Below are 26,941 nucleotides of genomic sequence, written 5' to 3' on the forward strand. Positions count from 1 at the left end.
CTTGAAAGCTTGTCTTTCACCAACAATTTGGTCCAGTAAAAGATACCACTTCACCCACCTTGTCTGTCTGAAGAATCAGTATTTTATTCTAGTTGTAATGACGAAGGGCCCTTTGCCCTAAGTATATCACGGTTCGTGTGGGTCAAAACTCAGTAACCCTGGAAGTTAAACATTTGTCTTCATTTAACTCCCAGGCTGTCTCTTTCATCACAGGGCATTTGACAACATTCAGCTGGAAAGAGTTATAAACCCAGAGTATGCATTTATCATAGAAACTTAGGCTATGTCTACACGACAGCCGGTGTTGGCATAACTTATGTCACTCAGGGGTGTGAGCGACAAATTACACCGATAAACGCTTGCGTGCACAGCGCTATGTCGGTGGGAGAGCTTCTGCCGCCCACGGAGGTGGTTTCATTTTGCCGACAGGAGAGCTCGGCATGCCATCGGCATAGAGCACCTTCACCAGACTCAGTACAGCTGCACCACTGCTTGTATAGACATGGCCTTAGTTACAAAGGATCCACACCCTTGTAAAACCCCTCGTTATCCTACCTGTCCATACAAAGACCAATATTCTCACACCAATAATAATACTAAGAATAAATGCATTTTGTGCAGACAATAAGTACATGATTTCCATTAATTTCAACAATGGCACTGTTGCTGACAGAGAAGGGCTATATTTCATGTGGCTCATTCTACCTGGAACTCCCCCAATGTACTGGGCCCACGCCCTCCTTAAATCCCACCTCTCTAGCTCATGACTGACTCTCTGAAATGTCCTTAATAGACAGTGTTACAGGATAGCCTAGAGATCTGTTTGTTTTATTTTCTTAGAAGCCAAAGCTGAATTTTGCTTCATGACATCTCTGGCTATGAATAGCATGGGTTACTGAACCCTGAACAGCTACGTAATCTGCAAATGTTCAGCCCATAGATAAAGCCAGCACTTCGAGTTCCTGCTCCTAAAGGTACAGTATCACTATTCAGAATAATGCAGCAATTTCATGTTAATCTTTTCAGCTAAAAAAGCGGAGCAGGAATCTGCCACTTTAGATATTTATAACATTGCTAAGCATCTTCAGGGACTTGTGACAAGGCAGCTAACCCACTATGCTTTTTAATAACCAAGGATTTTTCTTAAATGGCAGCATTTTACAAAATAAATCCATTATCCCTAGAAAGGAACTCTTCTGGTAGGAGAGCACAGAGAAAGCATAAACATGTTACCTCCTAATGCAGGCCTGCATAGCAGCTTGAAGGTCAGGACAAGCTTGGAGATTTTAGGAAAGGTGGCGAAATCCTGCAGGATCAGCACCGTCTCCCTTGGAAACTAACGGAAACCTGCACTGTCGCAGCTATCCCCGCAAGCTTGAGGTAGGGAGAGACTTGCCATTTGCTAACAAACGGCCTGCAAGCTTTGCGGGGGAGGCCAGACGCAAGCGCTGCAGGAAACAGCGCTGATAACAGTTCCCAAAATACAATCCATTATACAGATACATATTTTATGCAGTAGACAGCAAATCAATAACCAGTCTTATTGGGGAGGAGGCAAAAAGGCTACTCTCCTGATCACACAAAAAAGCAGACAGGGAACGCTCCTATTCTTTGCTTCATTTATTCCACCCTAGCACGAACACATCTCATGCATCAAACTATAAATACTGATTAAATCAGTAGCCACAGAAAGCCATCTGAGGAACATTTAGGGATACCTGACAGGCAGGAGTGAGAGACATGTCAGACTCTGCAAGCACTTTAAGCAGAAAATCAGAAAGGCCTGAGCCTGCCAATGGTGAGTGATTTAATAAGCTGAGGACAAGGGGATAAGATTTCAGGATCTAATACTCTAAGTGTGCCTCAGCTTACTCTAAACAGCTTGTTTGAACAGGCCATACCCTATTTTCAGTCCCTGGTGGTTCTGCCTTAACATTAGTCTAGACTGTGGTGAATAGTTAGGCCTGGAAGAATCCGATTTTCTATTGGTAAGTGTTGGTAAATGTTGATTTCACCGTACACACAAGCTGACAAAAATATTTCCACCGGTAATTATCAAAATTTACAGATAGACAAAGTAAAAAAAAATGCTGCTTGGAAACATAAGAGTAAAAATCCAGTGATTTAGATTTCTGAAGTAGGCTCATTACAAATGGACTAGCAAATGAATAGTAACAGGTATGATTTGTTGATTTAAGGATATTTACTTTGTATACTTTGATGTGAGGTTGACAATTTTTGCTTTAACAGTTTATAAAGCTTTAACTTTTTCCTATCTCAAAGTCTACGGTCATTAAATGCCTGACCCCTCATCATTTCCCACACCTGTGAAGTTTATATTTAAAAAAAAGATAAAAATAAAAAAACTGCTTTAAAAATCAATATCTGTTAAACCAATAAAAAACAGAAACTGAACTCTGCCAGTCTATGACTAGTCACCCTGCTTCAGCCTGAATGTGAAAGTCTTAACATAAAAAGGTTTAAATGTTCAAGAGCTGGATGATCTGTTTTGAAGCATGATTAGAAGGGTGACAAAAATAAAGCTGAAATTCTCCATATGCTCAGTTGTACCTGATACAATGAAGGCCTGACCCCCCAAGATCAGAAGGTTCAGAGGACTTGCGATCGGTGTCAGTTCCTTTTCAAACTACAAGTGCTCCTTTATTCTTCCTCTTTTGCTGCAATGCTTACGAAGACTTGGACAACTGTTAGGCAGCTGGTGTGCTGAGCCAGCTGCCTGTCATGCCACCTAGTGTTTTCTCACTGCTTCACTGTGCTCCCCTATCTATCTGTATCCACCTGTTGGCTTTTGTCTTTAGACTGAAGACTCTCTCGGGGTAGAGACTGGCTTTGTTCTGTGTTTGTACAGCTTTGTCCATAACCAGGGCTCCTTGGAGTTACTGCAATACAAATAAGCGCTTTGCTAGGGGACCCAAGTGCTGGCTGTCCATCAGCATCAGGTGCTCCATATTCTTCCAAATGGATGAGGAAATGAAACAGTGGCATGGAGTCTGGACTAATTCAGGAAAACTCATGAAGACAGCAGGGAGGAAAACAGCAAGGAATTAAAGCTTGTGACTGTTTTGAATAATGCAAAAGGCTAAACCACACTCAGTTAATAATTTGGCTGACACCTTCCCCCACACCAATTGTTGACTAAACCCTATAGAGAAACCTGAAAAAATGTGAAGTGAGGGTGCCCCTTAAACAGACTGATTTCTAAAAAAATAAAAAATTTTACATACAGTTTCTGATTGGGCTTGCTTTGTAGTACATCTTAAATTTTAAATATTCTTCAAAAAATGATTGGGAGGGTTTTGGGGGTTATTTTTGGTTCATGTAGAGCTTTTCAGCCAGGGAAAGATTAATTGACTGCAGGGGGAAAAGAATTAAATACACGTAAGTGCTGTCAAGTGCAAGGTAAACAGAAAGAATGGAAATAATTCCCTCCAGTAGCTGTTTAGTTACCTAAGGCATTAGTTGCAGCTACAGTAGCGGCAAAGTTGTCCAGACAGAGTTAGGATTTTCAAGTTGACTTCCCTTAGAAGTGGCAATGTGATGCCAAAACTACAGGTCCCAACGTGCAAAGCTCAGCTCCAGATGGAGCATTGCATGCTGGGGCTGCGGTCTCCATAGGCTGTACCTTTGTGTGAAAGGAGGGAGCTGTTGCATGAAATGGAGCAGAATGTAAGCCAGGTGTAGCACTCAGCCAGGCACAGCTTGGGTGCCCCCACCCAGAGAGATTTTGAAGTCTCTCTCACGCTTCTCATCTTAGAGCGAGAGGCATTTCTTGAATGAAAGCAGTGAACGCATATGTCACCTTCCACAAGGTGCAGTGACACAGCAAGCAGGACTGACATTTGAAGAACTTTGACAATAGCTATTTTACCGTAAGGAGAGCAGTTCCTGAAAAAACAAACCAACCCCTGGAAGCCTGAACACTGGAAGAAACGTCTCACCATGAGAAATTCAAACGGAAGGGGGACACAAATGAAATGCTATCAGAGGGGTAAAGGGTGCAACAACAAACCAGGAACAACAATGAATGCCCAGCACACACTGTTAAGCAGCCCTCTACTGCCACCTTATGGAATTGTGAGATTTCAGAAATGTCTGAATATTTGCAAAAGAAAAGTTAACCAGCAGGTTGGAAGCTTATTTAGTAATATTGGCAATATTTTCTATAACTTGTAACAGATTTATACACACTGGATAGCTAAGACTGTCATCCTTTATCCTACTCAAAGCCTGTAGCTTTATGCTGAAGATACGCAATATTAAATGCTACAGGGGCTTTTGGGGACAGTAATTCCCACCAAGATGAATGGAAGGGACCTAGTCTTTATTGCTGCAGCTTATGCCAAAATTGGTGCACAAAAACTGCAGAGCAGCTAACTTACCTGATTCACCACTCAGCCTGCAGCATTCACCAGCAGATGCTGGGAGTAAAGGCAAATGTAATGAACGGCCCATGTTTTTAAGCTGAAATAGTTCTCAGCTATCCACACTGTATATAGTCTCCCATAAATACACCAATAAATATTTAGCCTTTGGGGATATTTTTGGAGAGGTGGTATATAAATCAGACACATTTAGAGAAAGAACCCTGAACGGACACCTCACAGACAGACCACCTCACTATCAAGTACATCGAGCAAACAAATGGGACACACCAGTGCCTTTGATTAGTAAGGAAGAGAGGTAAAGGGGAACACTTCGGATGCAAAAAAAATCTAGAAGTGAAAGGCAGTTTTACCTGCTGTTTGTGTCATTCTGTCCCTTATTCCAGTCCCTTCTAAGCAGTTCAGAGAACACTGGAACTACTTAGTTCTCCTGCACATTCCTCTAGATTCCTGCATGTGCTAGAAAGCCACGGAGAGGACCCTTTAGGTCAGCAGGCCAGCCCACAGCCTGGGCTTATCCGTCCAAATTCCAGTTTCTTCATCGGGAACAAAAATGCAGGATGTGGGTGCCAAATAAAATCCCCACCCTGAACACTGTGGAGCAAAATCAGCCCGGGAGCTGAAAGCCTAGCAGTACACCTGCTTGCTTTCTGTACAGGAAACCAGACTCTTGAGAATAGTGACACCCCACCCCACACCTCGACCTTTCCCAAACACAAATGCAGCCTGATTTCCGATAAAGCAAAGGCAATCTCTCCCTCTGCCAAACTTGGAAAATCAGAGAGCCAAAAGAATTCCTGACCCTCCCACGTCATCCCACCAGCTTTTTATAAAAAGGGACAGTTTTATCTGAAAGAGATTAACTGTAAGAACATAGCGGATAAGAGCTTTCAACAGCAGGTGCTGGATGATTACTCACTTTATGTGCAGGGAGACCTTTTAACTTGTTGCTGTCCTTTGCTTACCCAGTGTGCTGCATGAGGAAAAATCTCTCCCTTCTAATTAAGCAGGTATGCCCTAAGCACTCTGTTCAATTAGTGTCTAAGGCCCTGACAAACTTCTACAAGAACTACTGTATAAGGCGGTTCAGGCAATTGAAAAGCTTTAGATCAGACATTTTCAAACTGTGTGGCACGCCCCCTTAAGGGTTCGGGGAGGGTGAGCAGCAATTCAAGGCGGCTTGTGCAAGCCCCATATGGTGGGGCCCAGGCCAGCCCCAATGGGGGGCAAGGAGGGAGTGCCACCTGCACCCTGACTCCCTTAGTCTGTGGGTCAGTGTCAACATCTGCCGATTTCCACTCCCGGCAGCCTCCATCTCCAGAGACCATCGCACGTGCCTTCCCCTACCCTGAAAACCTGAGGGGCTAGAGGAAAGGGGCAGGTAGTAGCCCTGCCCTAGAGGTGCAGCCTGACTGCAAGGTAGAAGTAGCCGGCTGCTGAGGAAGCCTCGGCTGTGCCATTGGTAAGTATCTATGTATTTGAAACTTACAGGTGTAGGTAATCTAGTGTCTGTTCTGGATTGACATTCTAAAATAGCACTTGAAAAAACTGATTTTTCTAGTCTAATCCTCTGGAGACCAGATTTCCATGCTGCTTTGCAGGCGGCTCTAGAAAATAACACGAAGGGTTAACAGCCATACCAGGCATCCACACTTATGCGAGAAGAGTCATTGTGTTCTGACTCTGGACAAAAACAAGAATCATGAGGTACAATGGTCTTGCCAAAATCTGCTCTTCTAACAGCACTGACGAAGGAGGCCATGGGTTCAGTTATTAATATAGATTACAGAACTTATTTAGCTATCTACATGCTGCTTTAATTAGCAAATGGATCCCTGGAACTCTTTGGAATTAAAGGAAAGGAGGAAAGAGAAGGCATTTGCCAGAGATGTTTACCCAGTGACAGTCAGCTTTCTTTGTTCCCTTGAGAAAAGTCTGAGAGACTAGCACTCTCTTTAAAGAGCAGGGTGTGATGTTAGAATAGGAGGGAGCAAACAATGCCAGGACTTTTTCCCCAAAGCCCTGAAAGACACAGGCCCAACACTGTCATTCACACTGATCCTGCGACTTAGGCCTGGTCTGCACTCGAAAATTAGGTTGGTATAACTATATCACTCAGGGGTGTGAAAAATCCACACCCCTGAGCAATGCAGCTAAACTCCTGGTGTAGATAGTGCTAGGTCAGTTGCAGAATTCTCCTGTCAACCTAGCTACTGCCTCTCGGGGAGGGGTTCTCCCGTCAGCATAGGCAGTGCCTTCACTGAAGCGTTTCAACGCTTGTTCAAAAAAAATAAGGGAAACCAACCATTTTACCATTCGTCTGAAAGTGATTATACACCAACAGCTTGCTCTGTGCAGTCAACACCTTCCCCCATTTTGACGCGTCTTTCATAGGGGAACACTGGAAAGAAAATGATGTTACAAAATAGGAAACTGATTGTAAAACCAGCACCGACTAGCAGGGGAATTAGAGAGGGGCAGGAGCAGTAAACTAAACTGCTCCTAATTCTTGTATAAACTGATTAAATTTCAACGTCAGAGATGCCCCTTTAGAATGACTATCACTACCAGGTGCTCAAAGGCCTGGACTACACTTACAACTTGTACCAGAAGAGCTATTCCCGTTAAAAAGGAAGTCAGGTGTAATCAGCACAGTTGTGCACTTACACCAGAACTGAAGTGCTTTTGCTGGTACGGCTTGTCTCTCTTGGGGAACTGCGTAAGTAGGGCTTCTGGTTTTGGGGCATTTATTAAATTCATTCAGGGGGGTTATTTTCAGCAATTTGAGTTTTATGAAGATGTCCAAAATTGGGGGGGTTTAGGCCCTCTATATATACTGTACTGAGTCATGTGTATTAAGTGCACTTGTTACAATAGTATGTACTATAACGAATCATAGAATATCAAGGTTGGAAGGGACCTCAGGGGGTTGGACTAGATATCTAGTCCAACCCCCTGCTCAAAGCAGGACCGATCCCCAATTTTTGCCCCAGCTCCCTAAATGGCCCCCTCAAGGATTGAACTCACAACCCTGGGTTTAGCAGGCCAATGCTCAAACCACTGAGCTATCCCTCCCCCCTCTGTAATGTTCCCTAGATCCCTTTAATGTACCGCTGTTTTAATCAGCACAATGTTAAAGCACACTAGGGAACCTTCAGTGCACACCAGGAGGATCTACATGGACCAATTAACATTCAACACAACAACATGCTTTAGAAATCATACCACCATAGTCCACATTATGCTCTGTGTAGACAAGACCTTAGATACAAGTAACCAGCTCCTCTTATTTCATTATTATTATTATTTTTGAATCAGGGTGTTTTATTAGGGTTCATCAGGTAAAGCTGAAACTCAGAAGCCGTATGCGCAAGCTATGCCCTAAGAACCACTTTTATGCTGGCACTAGCGGTGTCGTACCAGGAGGGTTTGCCAGCACAGCTGTCCAGCAAGACTTTTTTGTACTGTAGGCAAGGGGCTTGCCCCCCCCGAATCCTTTCAAGAAATCCTAGGGGAAGCTCATCTCTCTCACCACATGGCACTTCACTACAAGAGGTCCACTCCACACATGCTTTTCAGCCAGTCCCTGGAGGGTGTGGCCCCTTATAGCTGAAGGTTTAGCAACCTCATCTGAATCAGCTCTGCTTGATGGAAGGCTTCGGAGAAGTCCAGACCTCTGCAATGCTTGTTCTGGGACCTGACATCTCACAGCAATACCAGACAAATCTAACAGCGAGTCAGGACTGCCAAGATCTTCTAGAAAGTCATGTCCATCTACAATGGACATTAGTAACTGGACTCAGAACAAGTGGGCTGCATTCAGACTGGTGGGGGTTGAGGAGAACATGGCCACCACTTGTGATGCTCAATGCAAGGTAAGGCTGTGAGGGGTAGTGAGCACCACAGTGAAGGGGCGGACACAGTTCCTTGGGAAAAAGTGATAAAAAAACTGGTAACAGTTGAGAGAAATCATTGTAACAGCAGCAGACGGATGGCCTCTCAGCCGTGTAAAGATCTTTCATGGGCAGTAAGGGTCATCATAGCATCTCAGAAAAACAATCACTTGACCAGTACCATGCCTGCAGCTCTAACAGGAAAAGCTATGGGAGTCCTTACCATCCATGGCAGAGCACAATCCCAGGAGGGGTGATCAATTAGCCTTGCATATGAAGGGGAAGGACTTAAATGTGAGATTTTTATATACTGCTTCCATAAACCTGTAATCCATGCCTTTTAGAGAATTTTATTTACACAGTTTGGCCTAGACTGGACAAAGATTTTACAATAGGGAGCAATCCTGCATTAGCAGGAAATAATTTAGGCAGCCTGACAGGTGTTCTCCATCTCCAACTTCTCTAATTCCATGAAAAATCAGCTGGCAAAAATACTAGCCGCACAGGAGGCAGGGCATCTTTCCAACTAGTAGGCTCAGCCACAGACTGCAGCAGCAGAATTAAGGGGACACTACCATATACCTGTATCTAAAATCAGCTATCTTACAGGACACAGGTAGCGGTTTGGTACAGCACATTCCAACTGCATAGGATAATCCTCACATGGATTCGTGAGCTTTTAAAGGAAAGATGCAGGGTTTGTGATGCATTTGCCAATTGCAACGTTTTGGTAGCCAGAAGAACCAGGTGGCAAAGACACAGCGAGAGACAGCAGAGCAAGCCAACATTCAAGTCAGAGGGGTGCCACCTGAGCGGAGACAGAAGAGCATCCTAGACCACTTGTCTAGTCATTCCTCCTAAACCTAACAAAGTGTTTCACTTTAATCTTTTGACTTCAGAGAGTCTAAGGCAGTACCTTGTGGAGGTATCTCCCTGTTCTAATATTATCCAGGGGGCTTGTTTACATGTTATTGTTGCTAAGAGGAACGTGGAGCTTTGGAAACACTGTACCAGACTAGAATGCTACTGCAACAGCTGCCATTGGGAGCTGAAATCCATATAATGCTTCCCTGACAACTGTTTGCCATTTTCCGTTTTTAACAAACCGGTTTCTTTGCCAATCAGTGCTTTTCCACTGAGGTGACCCCACCAGCTTCTGCCATTCCCAAACCCTAGTTCAAAACCTGCAAGCAGTAACTATTCTGGTATCCCCGCTGTCACAAGACTCCACGTTATTAACAAATGAGGCAGCTTGAACCTACTGGTGCAATGCTGCGTCTGAATATGCAGCGAGTGGAGATGGGGCTAGGATTTGGGTGTTTCTCTTCTTTATAGTTAACAGATTTAAAAGATGGCTCACAAATAAAAATGCAAGACACCTAAAAGGACCCAACATTTGTGTGTACTGGTTTTGCAATAAAATTAACTCTTTAGTCTTGACTGTAATTCCAATCACTCAGATATCTTGGCAGATTTATCTCCCCAACGGCACTGCATACTGTCAAATCAGCACAGTGCACTTTGACCAGTCTCCACAATATCCCACAATGGAGTATTCACAGTAATGACAGCATTACAAAGCACTCTATGCAAGCTAATGGGGATGAACTTGAAGGCTGTGTAGCTGCAATTGACTATGGTTAAGTTTCCATTCAGATAAAATTCATTTAACATGGTCTAGCCAGTTGGTGCCTAACTCCCACCTAAGCGCAGGGTCCAGCTCACTCAACGGATCAGTCTGGCCACTGAGACAGATTCAGATTTTACAAACTGCAAGTTCTCATTTTTTCCGCCAAACATAAGCTTCAGCCCTTATTGTTGCAAAGAAAAGTCTAAATATGAACTGATGGGATATGGGCTTAGATAGTCTACAGTATCTGAAAGAAGGGCCACGGTCCCCTTTCATCAAAACATGGCATTAATTCTGAAGCCTAGTGATGACATGTGACCTTAAGAAACCCTCAATGCTAGCTGGCAAAGTGTTCACTGTTCTACCACAGTACCTCTTATCAGGCCTGAAACTCGCTATACCTGAACACTTTGCTATCATATTATCTATTTATAAAGAGTATCATGTGAGATCTTAAACGAAAGCCAGGATCATACTGGTCATTAATACTGTTGTAAATACTGATTATATTTTAGAAGTTATGACTATAAACTGAAAATATTCCTTATAGTTTGTAATCCATCTGTTATTCCCCAGCAGAGGTGAAAAGCTGGTTTTGCCAGGCAAAGGGATGTATGTTCACATGTCTACCTAGATTCATATGTAGATTAAGCATTGTAAACCAAACAAAACGAGAGTTACACCTGCATTTCAAGTCAACAGGAAGATGTGAAGGCACCTGGGAGTCAGCACCTCAGGATGGGAACGATGGTGGGATGGGGAGGTTTATCCTGACTCAGGGTCAAAACAATATAAGGAGATTAACAAAAAAAAGCCATCGTGGTATTCATTTACTGAGGAAATTCCTTGAAGAGTGTGGCATATACTCATGAACACTTGGATCATGGTTTCGACTGAAAACTAGCAGCTCTGTCAAAAACTGAATCCTTGGGAGAAAATCTACTTCATAAAAGAAGAAAGGTAACCATCAATAAGTGTAGACCTCGGACGGCATTTTACATTTTGTTTTATACAGGTAACCATTCTGTTTCCAATATTCTTACTATTTATTTGAAGCTTTGAATCTTTGTTCTTGGTTAATAAACGTATTTATGTTTTTATTATAGATACATCTCAGTGCTGTGGTGTTAAATAAAAGTGCAACTCCTCAGCTGAATCAAAGAAGCTGATGTATATACTGTTCCTGTTGGGGACAGCAAACATGTCCATTTCTGAGAGTGTCCAGTCGTGGGCCGAACACTGCAGGAGATGTTTTCAGAGGGGCCTGGGGTATACCTTTTGTTACCTATAAGAAAGTAAGGGCTGGCAGAGCCCAGAGGAGATTGTCTGGATGGCTAGAAGACCAGTATTATCAGGAAACTGACTACAGTTAAGCACATCCAAGTCGAGGTCTCTCACTGAGGCAAGGAGTAACTAAGTCCTGGGCGGCATGAAGAACCAACACACTGGCCACACTGACAGGATTTATACACAATTTGCTGGTTTGCTAGAGATCACACTCCCAAGCACTGGTAAATTAGACTGAGATTCACAAGTGAGAAAGTTGAGAATAGAGAAGGAGAGGTGTTTTTTTCTGTTTGTTTTGGGAAATGGAAATAGAGCAAAGGAAAGGATCAGGGAACAGAACAGCAGAAAAGGCAGGATGAGCAAAGAAGTATATGCTAAGCCTGGGGCAGGCAAACTACAGCCCAGGGGCTGCATCCAGCCCTCCTGACGTTTTAATCTGGCCCTCGAGCTCCCGCCGGGGAGCAGGGTCTGCGGCTTGCCCCATTCCGTGCAGCTCCTGGAAGCAGCGGCACGTCCCCACTCCGGTTCCTATACATAGAGGCAGCCAGGGGGATCCACACGCTGCCCCCACCAATGGGAACTGCGGGGACAGAGCCTGCAGACAGGGCAGTACGCAGAGCCGTCCAGCTGTGCCTCTGCGTGGGGTGGGGGGGAACACATGCCACTGCTTCTGGGGGCTGCTTGAGGTAAGCACTGCCCAGAGCCTGCACCCCTGACCTCCTCCCGCGCACCAACCCCCTCCCCCAGCCCTGATCCCCCTACCGCCCTCCAAACCCCTTGGTTCCAGCCCGGAGCACCCTCCCGCACCCTGAATTCCTCATTTCTGGCCCCACCCCAGAGCCCACACCCCAACCCCTAATTTTGTGAGAGTTCATGGCCCACCATATAATTTCCATACCTAGCTGTGGCCCTCGGGCCAAAAAGTTTGCCCACCCCTGTGGTGAGCCCACCAGAAGGCAGTTAGAGTTGAGTGCAGATTATCTTTTTTCCCGCAGAAAACCGTGAAAAGAGGATTTGAAAACGCTTCTCATGGACTATGACAGGTACCATGAAGGGCAGCCAAGTTCCCCGAGGACCCAGAAGCTGCAGAGCTGGGTAGAAACCAACTTTCAAGCCTACAACTGAATCCAGAATGGCTACAGCTGGAGAGAATAAAACCGCAGCTGGAAACCTTTCAGCTCAAACCAGAGCAAGGTGAGAAAGAAGCAATGCCAGCATGAGATCAATATATGGGAACTAAAGGAGGAGGCCCTTCAAGCAGTGGGTGACACTCTTTCCCCCCCCCTCCACCCCAGTCACCCAGGCAAGACAAACTGTACTGAAGAATATCTCACCACTGTTGAAAGAATGTGGACTGCATATTATTCTGGAAAACAAGAGGGTGCCCACACTTGATCCAAACTCTAGGGGAGTGCATTACCAGTATTTAATGAGATGGACATCAAAGAGACTCTGAAATACCCAGAATTTTAAAAAGCTGTGTTGCAAAGGTTTCCAATCACCCCCGAAGTGTATAGGTTAAGATTCAGGAATCCCAAAAAGCATAGCAAGATAAGTCAGAGAATGTGTGTATAGAATACGTGATGCAATGAAAAAAATGGGTAAAGGGACAGAGAATTGTGACCAGTTATTTGAACTTTTTGCACTCTTTCCTGAATAATATACTCTCAGGAGATCAGAGAACCATTTGGGATAAACCCTTAGGCACTGTACAATAGGAATCAGCAAGATCCACAACCTATGTACAGACCAGGTCATCCAGTGAGTAAAAACCACCGATGGAAGCACAAAAGCCTGGGGCATAGGAGGGGCCCAAGCTCCACAACCCCAGAACTGATCCCCTTTGCATAATCACAGTTACAAGTCTCTATCACAGGAAGATGGTCCAAGAAAGTGCTACTCATGTGGCTCCACTGAGCACATGACAAGAGACTGCCCTATGCTGGGGAATCCCAGTACCAGCCCAGGTCAGCAACTACCTTAGACTCGGGCCTTATAGGGGTGCCTGAAGAGATGCTAGTGAACTCTGTACAGTCTGATTCATTGGGAGGCTGATAAAAAGTTAAAGGTGCCAAGGTGACTGGCAAGGCATGCCAAGCTTGGAGAGAGACTAACGCCCAGATTTCTTTGGTCAGAAAAGACCTGGTTAGGGAAACAGATATGCTCCCTGGGGAAAATGTAAAACCCCTTGCACTGGGAAAGTCTGAAACAAACACTGGTCTGTTAGCTAAAATGGGAAAGTCTAAACGGTACTTTAAGGGCTTTGCTACACTTGCAAGTTACAGCACAATAAAGGAGTGCTGAGCACACTAGCTCACTACCCATCCACACTGGCAAGGCACGTAGAGCGCTCTGACTCCGCGGCTAGAGCACGGCTGGTCTCCACCGCAGCAAGTGGAATAACGTTTGCTGCGCCCCCGCGGGAGCGCCGCAGCGCCAGTGTGAACGAGGTGTTGCATTACTGCGCTCTGATCACCTCCGGAAATGTCGAATAATCCCCTTAAGTCAAGTGGCCACTCTTGTCATTGATTTTGAATCGCTGCAGGAATGCGGATAGGCCCTCTGAAAGCTCCATTTCTGACAGCCGGCTACTTATCTGCTCCGAGACAAAGCAAGCCATTATGGAATGGGGGGGGGGAGGGTGTGTGTGTGTGTCAGAGAGAGAGAGAGAGAGAGAGAGGGGTGGCGGGGGGGAAGGGGGTCTGCTGCTGTCTGAACTTACAAGACAGCATGCTCACATGCTCTCAGCCCCCCAAAAACCCACTCTCCAACACATACACACAACATACTCCCTGTCATACTCCCCTCCTCCCCCCACTTGAAAAGCACGGTGCAGTCACTTGCATGCTGGGATAGCTGCCCACAATGCACCGCTCCCAATGCCGCTGCAAGTGCCGCAAATGTGGCCATGCCAGTGCGCTTGAAGCTGTCAGCGTGGACAGACTGCAGCGCTTTCCCTACTGTGCTCTCCGAAGGCTGGTTTAACTCAGAGCGCTCTACATCTGCAAGTGTAGCCATGCCCTATATGTTGGTATACTGGATAGCATTCCAGAAGATGTGCTAATTGCTAAGGATATCCTGTTTGTTCAAAGTGGTTAATATAATAACTGCTAGGGTAGAGGGGAAAAGCCAGGCTCAAAATTTTATCTATCATGTATGGACCTCATATCTATTCCCAGATTTGGAAGGTCCTTTAATCTGGCCAATTCTGCTCTTTGAATCACAAGCTCCACATTATACGTATAGAATTCAACTTCCCTGAACCTAAGAGGATCGAACTCAAACTGGAAGTACTCAAATCCCTCAGGAGAATGGAAGCTGTGCCGTTAGTGAATACATCATTAGCCAAAAGGAGGCGCAGAAAAGTGCAATTGCAATAGTTTATTTTAATTGCAAATGCCAAAATTATAGTTCAATGCTAGAAAGGAAAAAAAAAATGCTCCAAAGAGAACCAGGAGCCTGATGTATGTTGTGGGGCTCGCGTCTCCTGTAAGGAGTCTAGAGCCTCTATGACATTGCAGTACCACAGACCGGTAGAGCTCGGAGCACCTCCACAGCCCTGTCGCAGAAGCCATGGAGGAACTGATGGCTTAAGAGTGGAAGTGCCTTCTGCCTCCCCTTCTCAGACTGACTGCAGCTGAAGCAAAGAGCAGGAGGAGGAAGAGGTTACTACTAGCTCTCTTATTGATGCTCCTGTGGCTGAACACAGAATGGGTGGCACTATGAATTGATACACTGAGCCCTATGTGGATAAAAAAATGTGGATCTACATCCGATCAGCATCTGCCAGGAACAACCCACAATGTGACCCGTGATCCACTAACCATCTTTTACCTATATCCGCACCTGCGGCAGCAAGCCATCTCACAAAGGCTGGAGGGGAAGGAAGTGAGTGGGGGTGGTCTTGCAGGGAAGAGGCAGCGTGAGGGTGGGGACTGCAGGTAAGGGGCAGTGCAGGGGCAGGGTCGTGAGGAGAAGGGACGGCATGGAGGGGCATCGCATGCTGCTCTCGGGGGCTCGCAAGTGACGGCAGCAGCAGTGCGTGTTGCATCAAAGTGGAGCAGAGGGGTGGGAGTGCTGGAGCCTCTCCTGCTCCAATCCTCGTGGCCGGGGGCGAGCCCTGCTGCCCAGGAGCCGGCGGGCTGGGCCCGGGAGCGTGGCCAGTGCTGCCGGGCTGGGCCATGGTAGGGACACTGGCACTGCCCGAGGGGCCTGAGCTGCTGGACAGGAAGCAACATGGAGAGCAGGTGCTGGACAGCCCCGACTCCAACCTGCCGCCCAGCCCTAGCAACTGGCCCCGAGCATGCTGTGCCTCCCGGGCTACCCCAGCCGGACGCTGCGGGCCAGGCGCCGCCAGTGAGTAGAACCCTGCACGGTTGTATCCGCATCCGATCCACTATCCGCAAAAATTGTCCAAGGATGTGAAGCAGATATCTACGGATTTGCAGAGCTTTAGTGATACAGACTGTAGTAAACAATCTAACAATTTCCATTATAATCCTTTCCCCTCCTTCATTTTTGAGCCAAGCACAGAGTTCCCCACTCAGGAGGGCTGGGAATTTGAAGGGAAAGAGTTATGCTTTAGCTTACAAGAGTCTAGTTGCTTTAAACATTCTTCTCCCATTGACAGTAACTAGTCAAAACCAGGCTGCTAATTAGAAATATGCAAATCAGCATTGTGCCTTTTTTATTAATATTTACTTGACCCTGATGCCACCGTAAGACTGTCCTGGCACATTTCACCTGTTTGCCTGAAGGAATAGTGCTAATTTGATGCTCTGCACTTCCCTTTTTAAAGAAAATCTTCCCTTGCACCTGAAACTGGCTACCCCAGCCTAATTTCCTGCCAATCTTAAAGCAATTCCATGAAAAGGAAAATGGCAACAGCAGCCTCATGCTTGCAGCAGTTTTTTTAAAACGCAGCTACTCTTAGAGCACAACCGACTGTCTAGCGACCGTACCAAAATTCAGCTTCTGCTTAGTTATTCCCTTTCCTTCTCCTCCCACGCCCAGGTCTAGATTGTTGTGATTATAACTGTAGGTTGTTATTGCTGTTTGTTTTGTGGAACGAACATGTCTTAGACCACAGTTCACTGTAGAGATGTGTCCACACCACACAACATCCCTGCAATTGGCATCAGCGTTTGTCTTTGCAGAAAGGCCTAAGACACTGAAATCTTCTAACTAACACCAAGCACCACCCAGAAAGAATGATTCTATAAATTCTTATCTGTCCACACCACAGATGAAGTGCCCCATCATTCTGATCACTAACCTTCTTCGCTCCCTGGCTTCTCCATTTGAGTCTGTTCCAGTAGTTGACGTGGCGTTGGCAGACGTAACACCGTTGGCAGTGCTGAGTACAGTGCGATTTGTGATTACACCTAGTGGAGTGCTAGCAGAGATGTTCTCTGTATTTTTCTCGACAGTAGAGTCAGTTTGTTTCCAGTATGGGGCTCTGAAACATACAACACATAATGGGATACAAAGCAAGTGAACTCGATTGGCTTAGAGACCCAATACCTTCAAGGAAACATTAGAAGGTATGAACAACTTTTCCCAATTCTCTGAATACAATGGCATGATGGAATGTCAAAAGAATGGCATTTTTAAGGATGTCTAGAAGGATAAACAGTAGGAGGAAATATTCCTGACTTCACTGCTGATAGTTTTAGAAGTGACTGGAAAATCTGAGGGAATTTAATTGGTCAATAAGCAGGAGGAGGGATGGTCTCAAAGCTCCTGCAATTCAAAAACAAAACCTCAGTGGCACTAGAAATTACACGTGCTGTAAAGAAGAGCTACCTAGAAAAATAAGGATGCATGGTTAACCATAAGTCAGGAAGTGACCTGTTTTCTATAAAACCATGTTGACTAGTATTGATTATTTCCCCCCTCCTTTAATTCTTTATTATTTGAATCCTTGTATCATTTCCATTATTTTGCCCAGGACTGATGTCAGGAAACTTGCCTATAATTACACTGGCTCATGTTAGGAGAACGAGAACCCTTACACCTGTTAAAAACAGGAAATTCCAAGACAGTTGTTTTTCCAAACAAAATAGCCCTAATTTTAAACGTGGTTCTCTGTAGTGCCTAGGAAAGCCAATTATGCTTATGAAGCAACAGGCAGCACCGTTCCTTTCAAAAAGACAAAGCAAACAAGCAAGCAAGCAAGCAAGCAACGCTATTTCTGTTATAAACAGCACAGAAAGGTATCACTACAGAACAAAACCAAGGTGGAATAAACCCAAGGTCAGATGCAGGAGACAGCCCACGGGTTTGGAAGGCTGGACCAAATGCAAGAGGGCATCACTCACCTGAAGTTTCAAAAACAAAAGGAGAAAAGGCTTCCCTTCTTTAGTGTATCTGCACAACATGCCTTAGGTGCGCACGTACCCAGGATTCATCACCAATTGGTCCGCTGGTTAGATCATTAGCTTCCCTGGCTTGGGCCCGGTACGGATGGCTAGTGCGACATGATTGTGGGGGAGGGATAGCTCAGTGGTTTCAGCATTGGCCTGCTAAACCCAGGGTTACGAGTTCAATCCTTGATGGGGCCATTTAGGGATCTGGGGCAAAAATTGGGGATTGGTCCTGCTTTGAGCAGGGGGTTGAACTAGAAGACCTCCTGAGGTCCCTTCCAACCCTGATATTCTATGATTCTAAGTGAGAAATCTAAGGTTGTGTATGCAGTCTTAATGGTATGCATTGTTAACACACAATATATGCACTTTTTCAACTGAAATGCCTCATCAGCACCCACTGTTCAGGAGCTCATCATATCACGGAATGATTTCCGACCAGTTTAGAATTCAGAACCTCCAACCCCAGAACTGTGTGTGTCCGTTAAGGACATGAGCATTCTACAGTGTTCTCTGAATGAGCCCAGAGCCCTTACCTGGTATACTGGCGGATTGATGCAGTAGTGTTCGCACTAAGAGATGTAGGACAGGAAGAGGCGGGTTGCCACTGGGTGCCCAATGAGGTAGATGAACCAATGGTAGTGGGTGAGGTAGCAGATGTATTACGATTGGCTGAAATGTAGGGACTGTTGAGGTCACTACTTCTACCAAATGAAGCACTGTAAAACATCACAAGATCACTCCCTTCAGCGCATGGTTAACCAGTGGCTGACCATCACAGGCCCTTAGGTGAATTGGAGGGGGAATATTTAAATCTCAGAAAAATGAATGCAAGAGACATTAGACCATGAAGAGGGCACCAAAGAGAACACTCTGGACATATATCAATGATGCAACGATGGCTCTGCTTTGTAAGTCTAGGGGAGAGAATAAGGGGATGGAAGTGAATCAGGGAAGTTCAGAGAACAGGCAAAACCAAGGAAAATCCTGCTCCCACCTGAAGCAGCACCACCAGTAGGGTTCTCAAGCATTGGGGAAAGGTGGAGACAATAACAGAGGATCAAGTCACTTAACCCAAGGAAGGTATATATAGACATAAGCAGAAGTTGCCTGACCCTGTTTCCAGTTGTTTAGAAGTTTGCCGAACTTATTTAAGTTTGGGCTAAAATTTTCATGCAGGGTATCTGCCTGAGACTGGATATTTTTGGAACATTTCAGCCAAAATGGTTCAACCATATGCTAGAATGATGTTAGGGAATTATGTTAAAAAATTCTTACAACTATTGCACTGAGAATCTCTAGCACATCTGTGCTTTGAAGCAGGGACTTGACATTTGACAAGGAGGTGGACTATGTCAGGGACGTCCCTTCTGCTGTTCAAGAAAATCCACCCAAATTTGGCTAAGTTACAAGCTTCTGAAAAAAGACAGTTTGCACATGAGCACTAGAGTCATGGAGCTTTGCAGCTAAAAATCTCTGAAGATTCCACCCTCACTGAGCTCCTCCCAGCTCACGTGGTTGAACTGCACACGTAACATCCTCATAAAACTACTGAGCATCATAGAATATCAGGGTTGGAAGGGACCTCAGGAGGTCATCTAGTCCAACCCCCTGCTCAAAGCAGGACCAATCCCCAACTACATCATCCCAGCCAGGGCTTTGTCAAGCCTAACCTTAAAAACCTCTAAGGAGATTCCACCACCTCCCTAGTTAACCCATTCAGTGCTTCACCACCCTTCTAGTGAAAAAGTTTTTCATAATATCCATCATGCTCCAGGCCAGGACTACATAGCTGCTGAAGTCTACTGAGCATGTACAAAATGGGATTTTTCCAAAGACTTCTAATTTGGGTAGATTTTCTCAGGAACAGCAAGAGGCATATCCCCAACACAAAGGCCAGCTGAGTCGATGCTGCAAAGCATGGGGATACTAAAGCTTAGTGAAACTGTAAATTTTTTCTAACATGGACAAAACATATTTCTCTAGTCTCATGCTCAGAAACAGCTAAAAGTTTAAAAAAGAAATCATCCAGAAGGCAGATACCTTACATGCAAAATTTCAGCCCATATGCTAAACTTTAATCAAAGTTATTAGGGTATATATAATATAAGGAAGTGGTGGTCAACTTTAAGCAGGAGACACTGCTGGCTTTGCCTGTAATAAATTTGACCCTTCCCCTTCATTTTGTGCAAGACAATATCAGACAATTTGAGATGAAACCTGAAACTGACCTGTTTTTTCAACTGTACATGGAATACTATGTTCACATCTGGAATAGAAGTCCAGAGACTCGCAATGAAAGTGATTAATGGGAAGCCTTTCATGCAACAATCGACTGAAATGATCAGGACTGTGTAGATCTCTCATTCCTTCTCTAAAGTAAAGAATGGTATAGACAGAGGTGTTGGGACACTTCTATTTACCCTCAATACAAGAACAAGGGGACATTCAATTAAACTCACAGCAACATATTTAAAACTGATCAAACCTGTACAACACGTTCAAAAGCCAAGCCTGGGAGCTTAAACTCGTAACTTTGCTAGACACTAAAAATCACGGTCATAATAAAGACACTGGATTTATTGAAAGCTGGTCTCTCACCAACAGAAGTTGGTCCAATAAAATATATTACCTCACCCACTTTGTGTCTCATGCATAATGAAAATATGTTCAATTATATTACATGGGGCAAACCCCTTCTATATTTTTGTCCTAAGTAGGAGAGCCTAGGGAGGAGTAGGAAGAAGCTGATCATATGAGTAGGTTATTTCATTTTGGAGCATCTGGCATCTTCCTCTGAAGTATCATGTTGCTGTCAAAGGATGCTAGACTTGTTTGATTTGCGATGTCAATTTCTTGCATGTTTTAGCATCAGCAAGTGACCTGAACTAGACCTTTAAGGCCAGTCTATGCTCAGAAATGGAAGTGTTATGGTTGGTTGTCAGCAAAGGGCGCTGAGAATTGTTTCACCACTGTTGTGCGCACACAGGAAGGGTTGGGGGGGCAGGTGGGGAAAGGGAATGACACTTTCAGCATCACTGTGTATGGGAAATGCAGAGCTTAAGAAGAAACTAAGGTCTCAACATGGAGCAGCCTTGTATTCCTCATTAAGCCATACAGAAAAATTGTGGATATTTTTTCCCTTAACTACATTAAAGTATCGCACGTCCATTTTAAAGGCCCGTCCTACGACAGAAGGAATTGATTTTACAGTCCTTTTTAGAGACTTTTTAGTACCAGGAAGTCAAGCTTCTAGTGACAAAATGTTACCTTATGTGAAGGACAATTAGATTCCGCTCCTCATGCTACACACTGGTGTATGAGACTAGAGTCTTTCACGATCTATATGTCTAACATTTCATACATGATCTATACATAATTAGCATTTGTTTCTCTGTACTTTCAATGGAAGGGTGTTTGAGACTACTATACAAACTGATCACAAGTTCACTCTTAGTGCATAAGATGCACAAGTTATCACCTTGTTTTTTGTAGCCACATATAGCTGCACATTATTCCTACTATGTGAAGGTATTCTCCCTTCATATGAATGCTTAAATGAGGCCTTTCATAGGAAATAACTTGACTGTGTGCAATTCCAAAAGTGGTCAGTACCAGCTTCAGCTAGTGCCTCCAAGTTTAATCATGGCACCATGGGGCGGGTTGGGTAAATATTACTTGTAAATCTGATTTTGGATTAGCTGAGGCACAAAGGAAGAAAGTTGTAAAATCCCAGCAGAATTGAGGTTGTTCAGTAACATTACTGACCTGAACCATGTCAGCTGAAGTGACAGCATCTATGTTATGTCTAAGAGACAATCTGGCTGCAGAGGTGAAAGTCTTGCAACCAGCTGCCACCTGTCTGACTGTCAAGTGAGAGACAAGCACAAACCGTTGGCTGGCGGCAACAGATCCCAGGATAGATGTAAATTCATTGGAATGGAACACTGCCTCACAAGAAAGGTCTCCTGCTTTGAAAATATCCAGCTGCTTCCCCTTTTGTATGAATAACTCCATTTACTCAGCAGCTAGATAGCCATATCCTATGTAAAGGCTGAGCTTTGCTATCATCCCCTAAACACTAGAACACAAGTAATATGGTAACATTCACAAGAATCTCCCACACCCCATATATTCAGAGTTACGCCACATTAAGGACAAATTCAGCTTGAGGGTCTAGCACTTGGCAAAAGCCTCATCTTAAAATTGTAAACTTTACTTCCCTTGCACTAAAGATCAGAGATGGTTTTACAGACTGAAGTTTTAAGCAACACACTCGTGAGTGGGCCTGGCATTTCACAAGGCAACTTCAGGAGGTGAAAATTTCACTGTCCCCCTTCACTAGGAGCAAGTTTCCTCCCTCTCCCAATTGATATGAGAAGTCTAGAATGTAATGTTTGTCAGGATGGCCTATTTAGTCCAGGAGCAGCCAATACCAGCTACTTCAGAGGAAGGTGAACCTCTCCCCTCCAAAATGATAATGGACAGGGCCAACTGGGAAAAGCTGTATACAGAGCAAACTTCTTTCCTGACTCTGCCTCCCCATCCCATCAGCAAGCAGCAGTTGCCTATGTAGAGTGGCACATGCACCTGCACAAAAAGCTATTTTCCTGCTGCCAGAAGAAGTGAACTATGTTGACTGATTTTGGATACCAGTCACATTCCTCATAAGTCTGGCTGTTAATGCTCATGAACTCTGGAGCGCTAATTCTCTGCTCCAGCTGCTGGCCTTGGACTTAAGAGAAGCAGCACAGACAGGAGAGAAGAGGAACAGGAATGCTCCCAGTTATTTTTGGATAGTTTGTTATCCAAAGTTGTGCAGTAACGTGCAACAGCATTAGAAACAGGCTGCCAGAACTGTTTAGTGCCCCCACGAGACTGCATTTTACAATTCTGCTACTTCACCCTCGGCTTAAGAGGAATTTTGTTTTTAGCAATCTAACACAATTACACCAATGTAATTTGTTGGAAAAGTTTGCATCTGAACTATGCAAAGGCAATTTTTAACGTTTAGCCCAACGTTTTAAAACCCATGAGAACAGAAGTCTCATATGACAGGGTTTACAATTAAAAAGCTAAGCAGAGCTGGATGTTTGCTGCTGGGTGCGGGAAAGCAAGGAGGACACTACGGCCAGCCACTCTAATGCAGCAATTAGAAAGAAAGCAACCACTCAAAAGCGTGGCTGGAAGGTTAAGAACTTCAGTTTTGCTCAGTAAGCAATTTATTTTAAATGTTAACAGGCTGTACCTTTTCAGGTAGGTAGATACGTAGGTGGAAGGTGCACCAGTCTGGAGGTCTTCGTTTCCCTTTGGTTCATCCCTCCATGGCTGCCGTGTGTAGGAGCCACTCCTCACCAGGTTAACAGCAGATTCTCTGTTGAGGCAGGAGAGAGCACTATGGCAGTTTAAAAAGACTCTGGAGCCATGTTGTCTTGGTTTATCACACTGCCAAGCATGAAGATAAGTGTTGGAGTCTCAACATCCAGTGGGAAGAGCAAAGAGCCCTCCACATTCAGGCAATACAAACCCTTTTCCAGTTACAGTCCTGATTCACCACAGGGATAACGGGGACATTTTAATTAAATTATTTCCCTTAAAATTAGCTCTAGTAATTGCCAAGTATTTATTACTTATTTAATGACACAAGAATGCATGGTGTTTTGCACACACGTTAACACACAGTCTCTGACCACAAGCACTTAAGCCAAATTCAGACTGTTTATAGAAAATCACTTCATGCATTAGACCTAGAAAGATCTTGCTCTCCCTGCCTCTCTCCTTTTACCTTCTGAGACATCAAGGACTGGTCACTGCCAGAGACAGGATACCAGGCCACGGATCAATGGCCTGAGCCAATATGGTAAGTCTTAGGCTATTGATTTAGAAGCCAGGAGCAGCAAGTATAAACATTTAGCAACAACTAGAACTATGTGCCATGATTCAGAAATAAATTAATGCCCCTATGAGTGTTAATGTGTGAAGGAGCAGGGGAATGGGAGTTCAGAATCTGAGCTCAAGTCCCTCACTCCCACGCTGGAAGTATCTTATGCGTTGTTCTCTGGCAATTCCCTCTCGCCAGCTTTAGGAATCAGAACCTATTTGTAGCATGACCTAATACGCTTCAGAGCTCCCAATTATTTTTCAATTTTGATTTCAAGCTATTCATGCTATTTTACTTCAAGTCTCTAGTGCATTCCATGAAGCACTGATTTGGCTGGTGTTAAAAGAGAAGTACTGGAAAAATTGTGTCACACAGTACACTGTGACAACCATCTGCTAATATAGCCTGATCCTCCTCCATCTCACAGAGCAAGGGACACTTAGCAGCAATCAGCTGGGTACAGCACAGTCTGAGGCACCATTCAAAAACACTCAGCTTTATCAGGTTTCAGAGTAACAGTCGTGTTAGTCTGTATTCGCAAAAAGAAAAGGAGGACTTGTGGCACCTTAGAGACTAACCAATTTATTTGAGCATGAGCTTTCGTGAGCTACAGCTCACTTCATCAGCATGCATCCGATGAAGTGAGCTGTAGCTCACGAAAGCTCATGCTCAAATAAATTGGTTAGTCTCTAAGGTGCCACAAGTACTCCTTTTCTTTCAGCTTTATCAGTCATCCCTCCTGTAATTTCAAATACAAATGGTCAGCTAAGATCCAAATAATGGTGGCAGTTTGAAATTGAAGCTAGAACACGGCAAGCAGGATGTAACAAGAACAGCACAGAATCTATAATTGCTGTGAAATTGTTTCTCAGAGCCTATTTGGTGTAACTGCTTCACAACAATTATAGTTTGTGCTGGCTCTACAAATCAAGCCGAGCTCAAATCTTATTCCCTTTAGATCACATTGCAAGGAACCCACTGGAGGCAGCATCTCCCTAAATAATCATGTTATGAGACAGATGCTGCTTCCATTTTTATATTGCAGCAGCAATGGGTAACCAAACAAGAACTGGGGCCCCATCCTGTTAGGCACTGTACAGACACACAGCAGAGTCCCTGATCCAAAGAGTTCACAAACTTAAGCTACATAGAGAAGCAACTGGTGGACAAAAACAAATGGGATGGAAGAGATGTTTGAGCAAGTTACAGTACAATAAGCAGGGGTCTCAGCTAGAGCTCAGATTTAGACTAATTTTAGAGGACAAGAAGGCACCTGCATAGTATCGCATGGAGGTGAGAGATTTGTGTATAATCATCGTTTGTAGCATTTCACATTTTAAATTCTAAAAGTGTGCCAATAATCTAAGAGTTTAGGGAGCAGATATTATCGCCTACTGAGGGAAGGGCCCATTAAATTCACTTTTCATAAAATGTTGCCAGATTTCAAGCCATATCAAACACCTGTGCACTTGGGAGTAATGAGTGAAAAGTATGAAGCATGAGCACAGAAAAAGGAGAAAGGCATTTCCAAGGACTGAATTCCAGCAGAATCTTCACCAGAATAAAATCTGAGCTTTAAACTCAGTCAAAGTCCTACCTGTTTTCCTTTTCTTCTATGTCACCCGTACTGCTTAGTCTTCTAGGGGCTACTGGGGCAAAGTAGTTTTTGCTGTCCTTATCCTGAAGGAAAAAACAAAAAGTAAGTATTTCAGGATCTTGTATATTCCACATGGAAGTTATATCTTCAATGGCATTCAACAACACCTCTGAATTACAGCGTGTAGTAGGGTGAGCACCCGCTCCAGCCCTGAAGGGGTCGGAAAAGCCCTGCAGAGGGCTGGGGCAGGGAGTAAAACCCCGGCTGATTGGGGGAAGTGGCAGCAGCAGGGGGCCACGCCCCAATCAGTGCCCAGGTGGCTCTATAAAGGCTGTGAGCCAGAAGTTCCAGAAGAGACTCTCTCTAGCTTGGAGAGAGCACGACCTGGCTGCAAGGGCTGAGAAGGTACCTAGATTAGGAGCAGGGATGGGGAAGGCCAAGGGAGCTGGGGAGCTCGGGCCTAGGAAAGCCCCAGGCTGTAGGCCTGGGGAGGCCTATTCGGTACAGGGGTTGCAGGGGCAACCACAGGTAGGCAGAGGCAGCAGGTCCAAACCCCCTCGCCTGTGATGAGCGGCTCATACTGCAGTCTGCCCCAGGGAGCAGGGCTAGTTGGTTTCTGGCAGTAGCCTAAGTGAGGTGAGGTGGAGATAGTGGGTGGGGGTTCCCCTGGGAGGGGGAGACCCAGAACTGTGGGCGTACTGCCAGGGGGCAGCACCCAAGACAAGGGCACCGGGGTCCGGGAGGGACACGGGGGTGAGGGGCGGCGAGACACCAGCCTGAAAGAGGCTGGATGCTGGATACTAATTCCCTGAAACGACCAGCAGGAGTGCTGCCGGGTGAGTCTGCACCCCATGATAAGTGCTGGAGAATGCAGGCATGAGCAGTCCGTCCCCGATACAAGGGACAGAGTGAGGACAGCGGGACTATTGCCCAGGGATGAAGGTGGAGAAAAAGGGTACGATGGATCCCGGGTACTCTGGGGTTTATTATGCAGAGACTCCAGGTGCCATCCCAGGCTGGGCCCCAGGGTCGGTGCCCCAATGGAAGGGGGAAGAAGACCTAAAGGGACTCTGGGAGGCCCATGAGCGATTTTGGAAGGGGCAGCTGGCTAGGGAGCAGCGGGCCCTGATACAACTCCTCAGGGAGGGGTTCATGAGGAACCGGAGAACATGGCGTGAGGGGCTGAGGGCCAGGGCCAGGAGGCCGGTGGCAGAGCGTCAGGCCTGATATGCCTGCCGACAAACGGGGCATTTGAAAAGAGACTGTCCCTATGGGCATAGGGGCAGGGCACCGCAGCCCCGACCGGGACAAGGAAATGTCCCGCGGGCAGGCCGCCAGGTGCGGAAACCTGGGCGGCTGCCAACCTGTTGGGCCTGGGGGCAGAAGGGCCACAGACAGTGGGCCTGCCCAGGCCAGAGCGACCAAGAAAGGCCCAAGACAGCCCAGAGGCAGGGAACCTGCTGGGGCTGCCGGGAATGGGGCCACATAAGGAGGCACTGCCCCCTCAGGGGAACTGAAGAGAGGTGCCTGTGTGCCTGGAAGGGCCAAGACTGAAAGAGGCAGCGACCAGGATGGAGGGAACCCAGACCATCATGGGGGCCGTCGCCGAGGACAAAACCCAGACGGACTGGGCCCAGTGGGAGGCCGGGACCCAGGCCGGGGTAGAACAGGTGGCTGTGGGAACCCAGACCCTGAGGGAAGAGGGCCTGGGGGACCAGGATCTATGGGCGCGGTTAGAAGCCCCGGAGCTGGCCCACAGGAAGGCCGAAGCCCAAGTCCGGGAGATGGCCCAGGCTGGGAGGCCACGGAGAACAAGCGGGCGGACCTGGAAGGGCAACCTTGGAGGGGTAGCCTCGGGGAGCCCAGGCCAAGATTCCCCCCGAAT

At 45.6% G+C, this 26,941-nt stretch overlaps 1 protein-coding gene across 7 annotated transcripts in view; it reads right to left on the reverse strand.

Moving 5' to 3' along the window:
- The window catches only part of PPP1R12B (protein phosphatase 1 regulatory subunit 12B), a 182,552-nt gene that overhangs the window by 76,298 nt on the left and 79,313 nt on the right, over positions 1-26,941 (reverse strand). For 4 of the 7 annotated variants that reach the window (XM_075121939.1, XM_048826701.2, XM_075121943.1 and 1 more), the window contains 4 exons: positions 25,057-25,139; positions 22,827-22,952; positions 18,115-18,297; positions 16,489-16,671 (listed from right to left, as the gene is read on the reverse strand). In XM_075121939.1, coding sequence (XP_074978040.1) covers positions 16,489-16,671; positions 18,115-18,297; positions 22,827-22,952; positions 25,057-25,139 — 575 coding nt within the window. Of the gene's footprint in view, positions 1-1,233; positions 1,352-4,756; positions 4,803-16,488; positions 16,672-18,114; positions 18,298-22,826; positions 22,953-25,056; positions 25,140-26,941 lie in introns of those variants that run through there. The other 3 variants (XM_048826704.2, XM_075121942.1, XM_075121940.1) reach the window with 3 other exon arrangements.

This window comes from Caretta caretta, chromosome 21, assembly GCF_965140235.1.
Source record: "Caretta caretta isolate rCarCar2 chromosome 21, rCarCar1.hap1, whole genome shotgun sequence".
NCBI classification, from domain to species: domain Eukaryota; kingdom Metazoa; phylum Chordata; order Testudines; family Cheloniidae; genus Caretta; species Caretta caretta.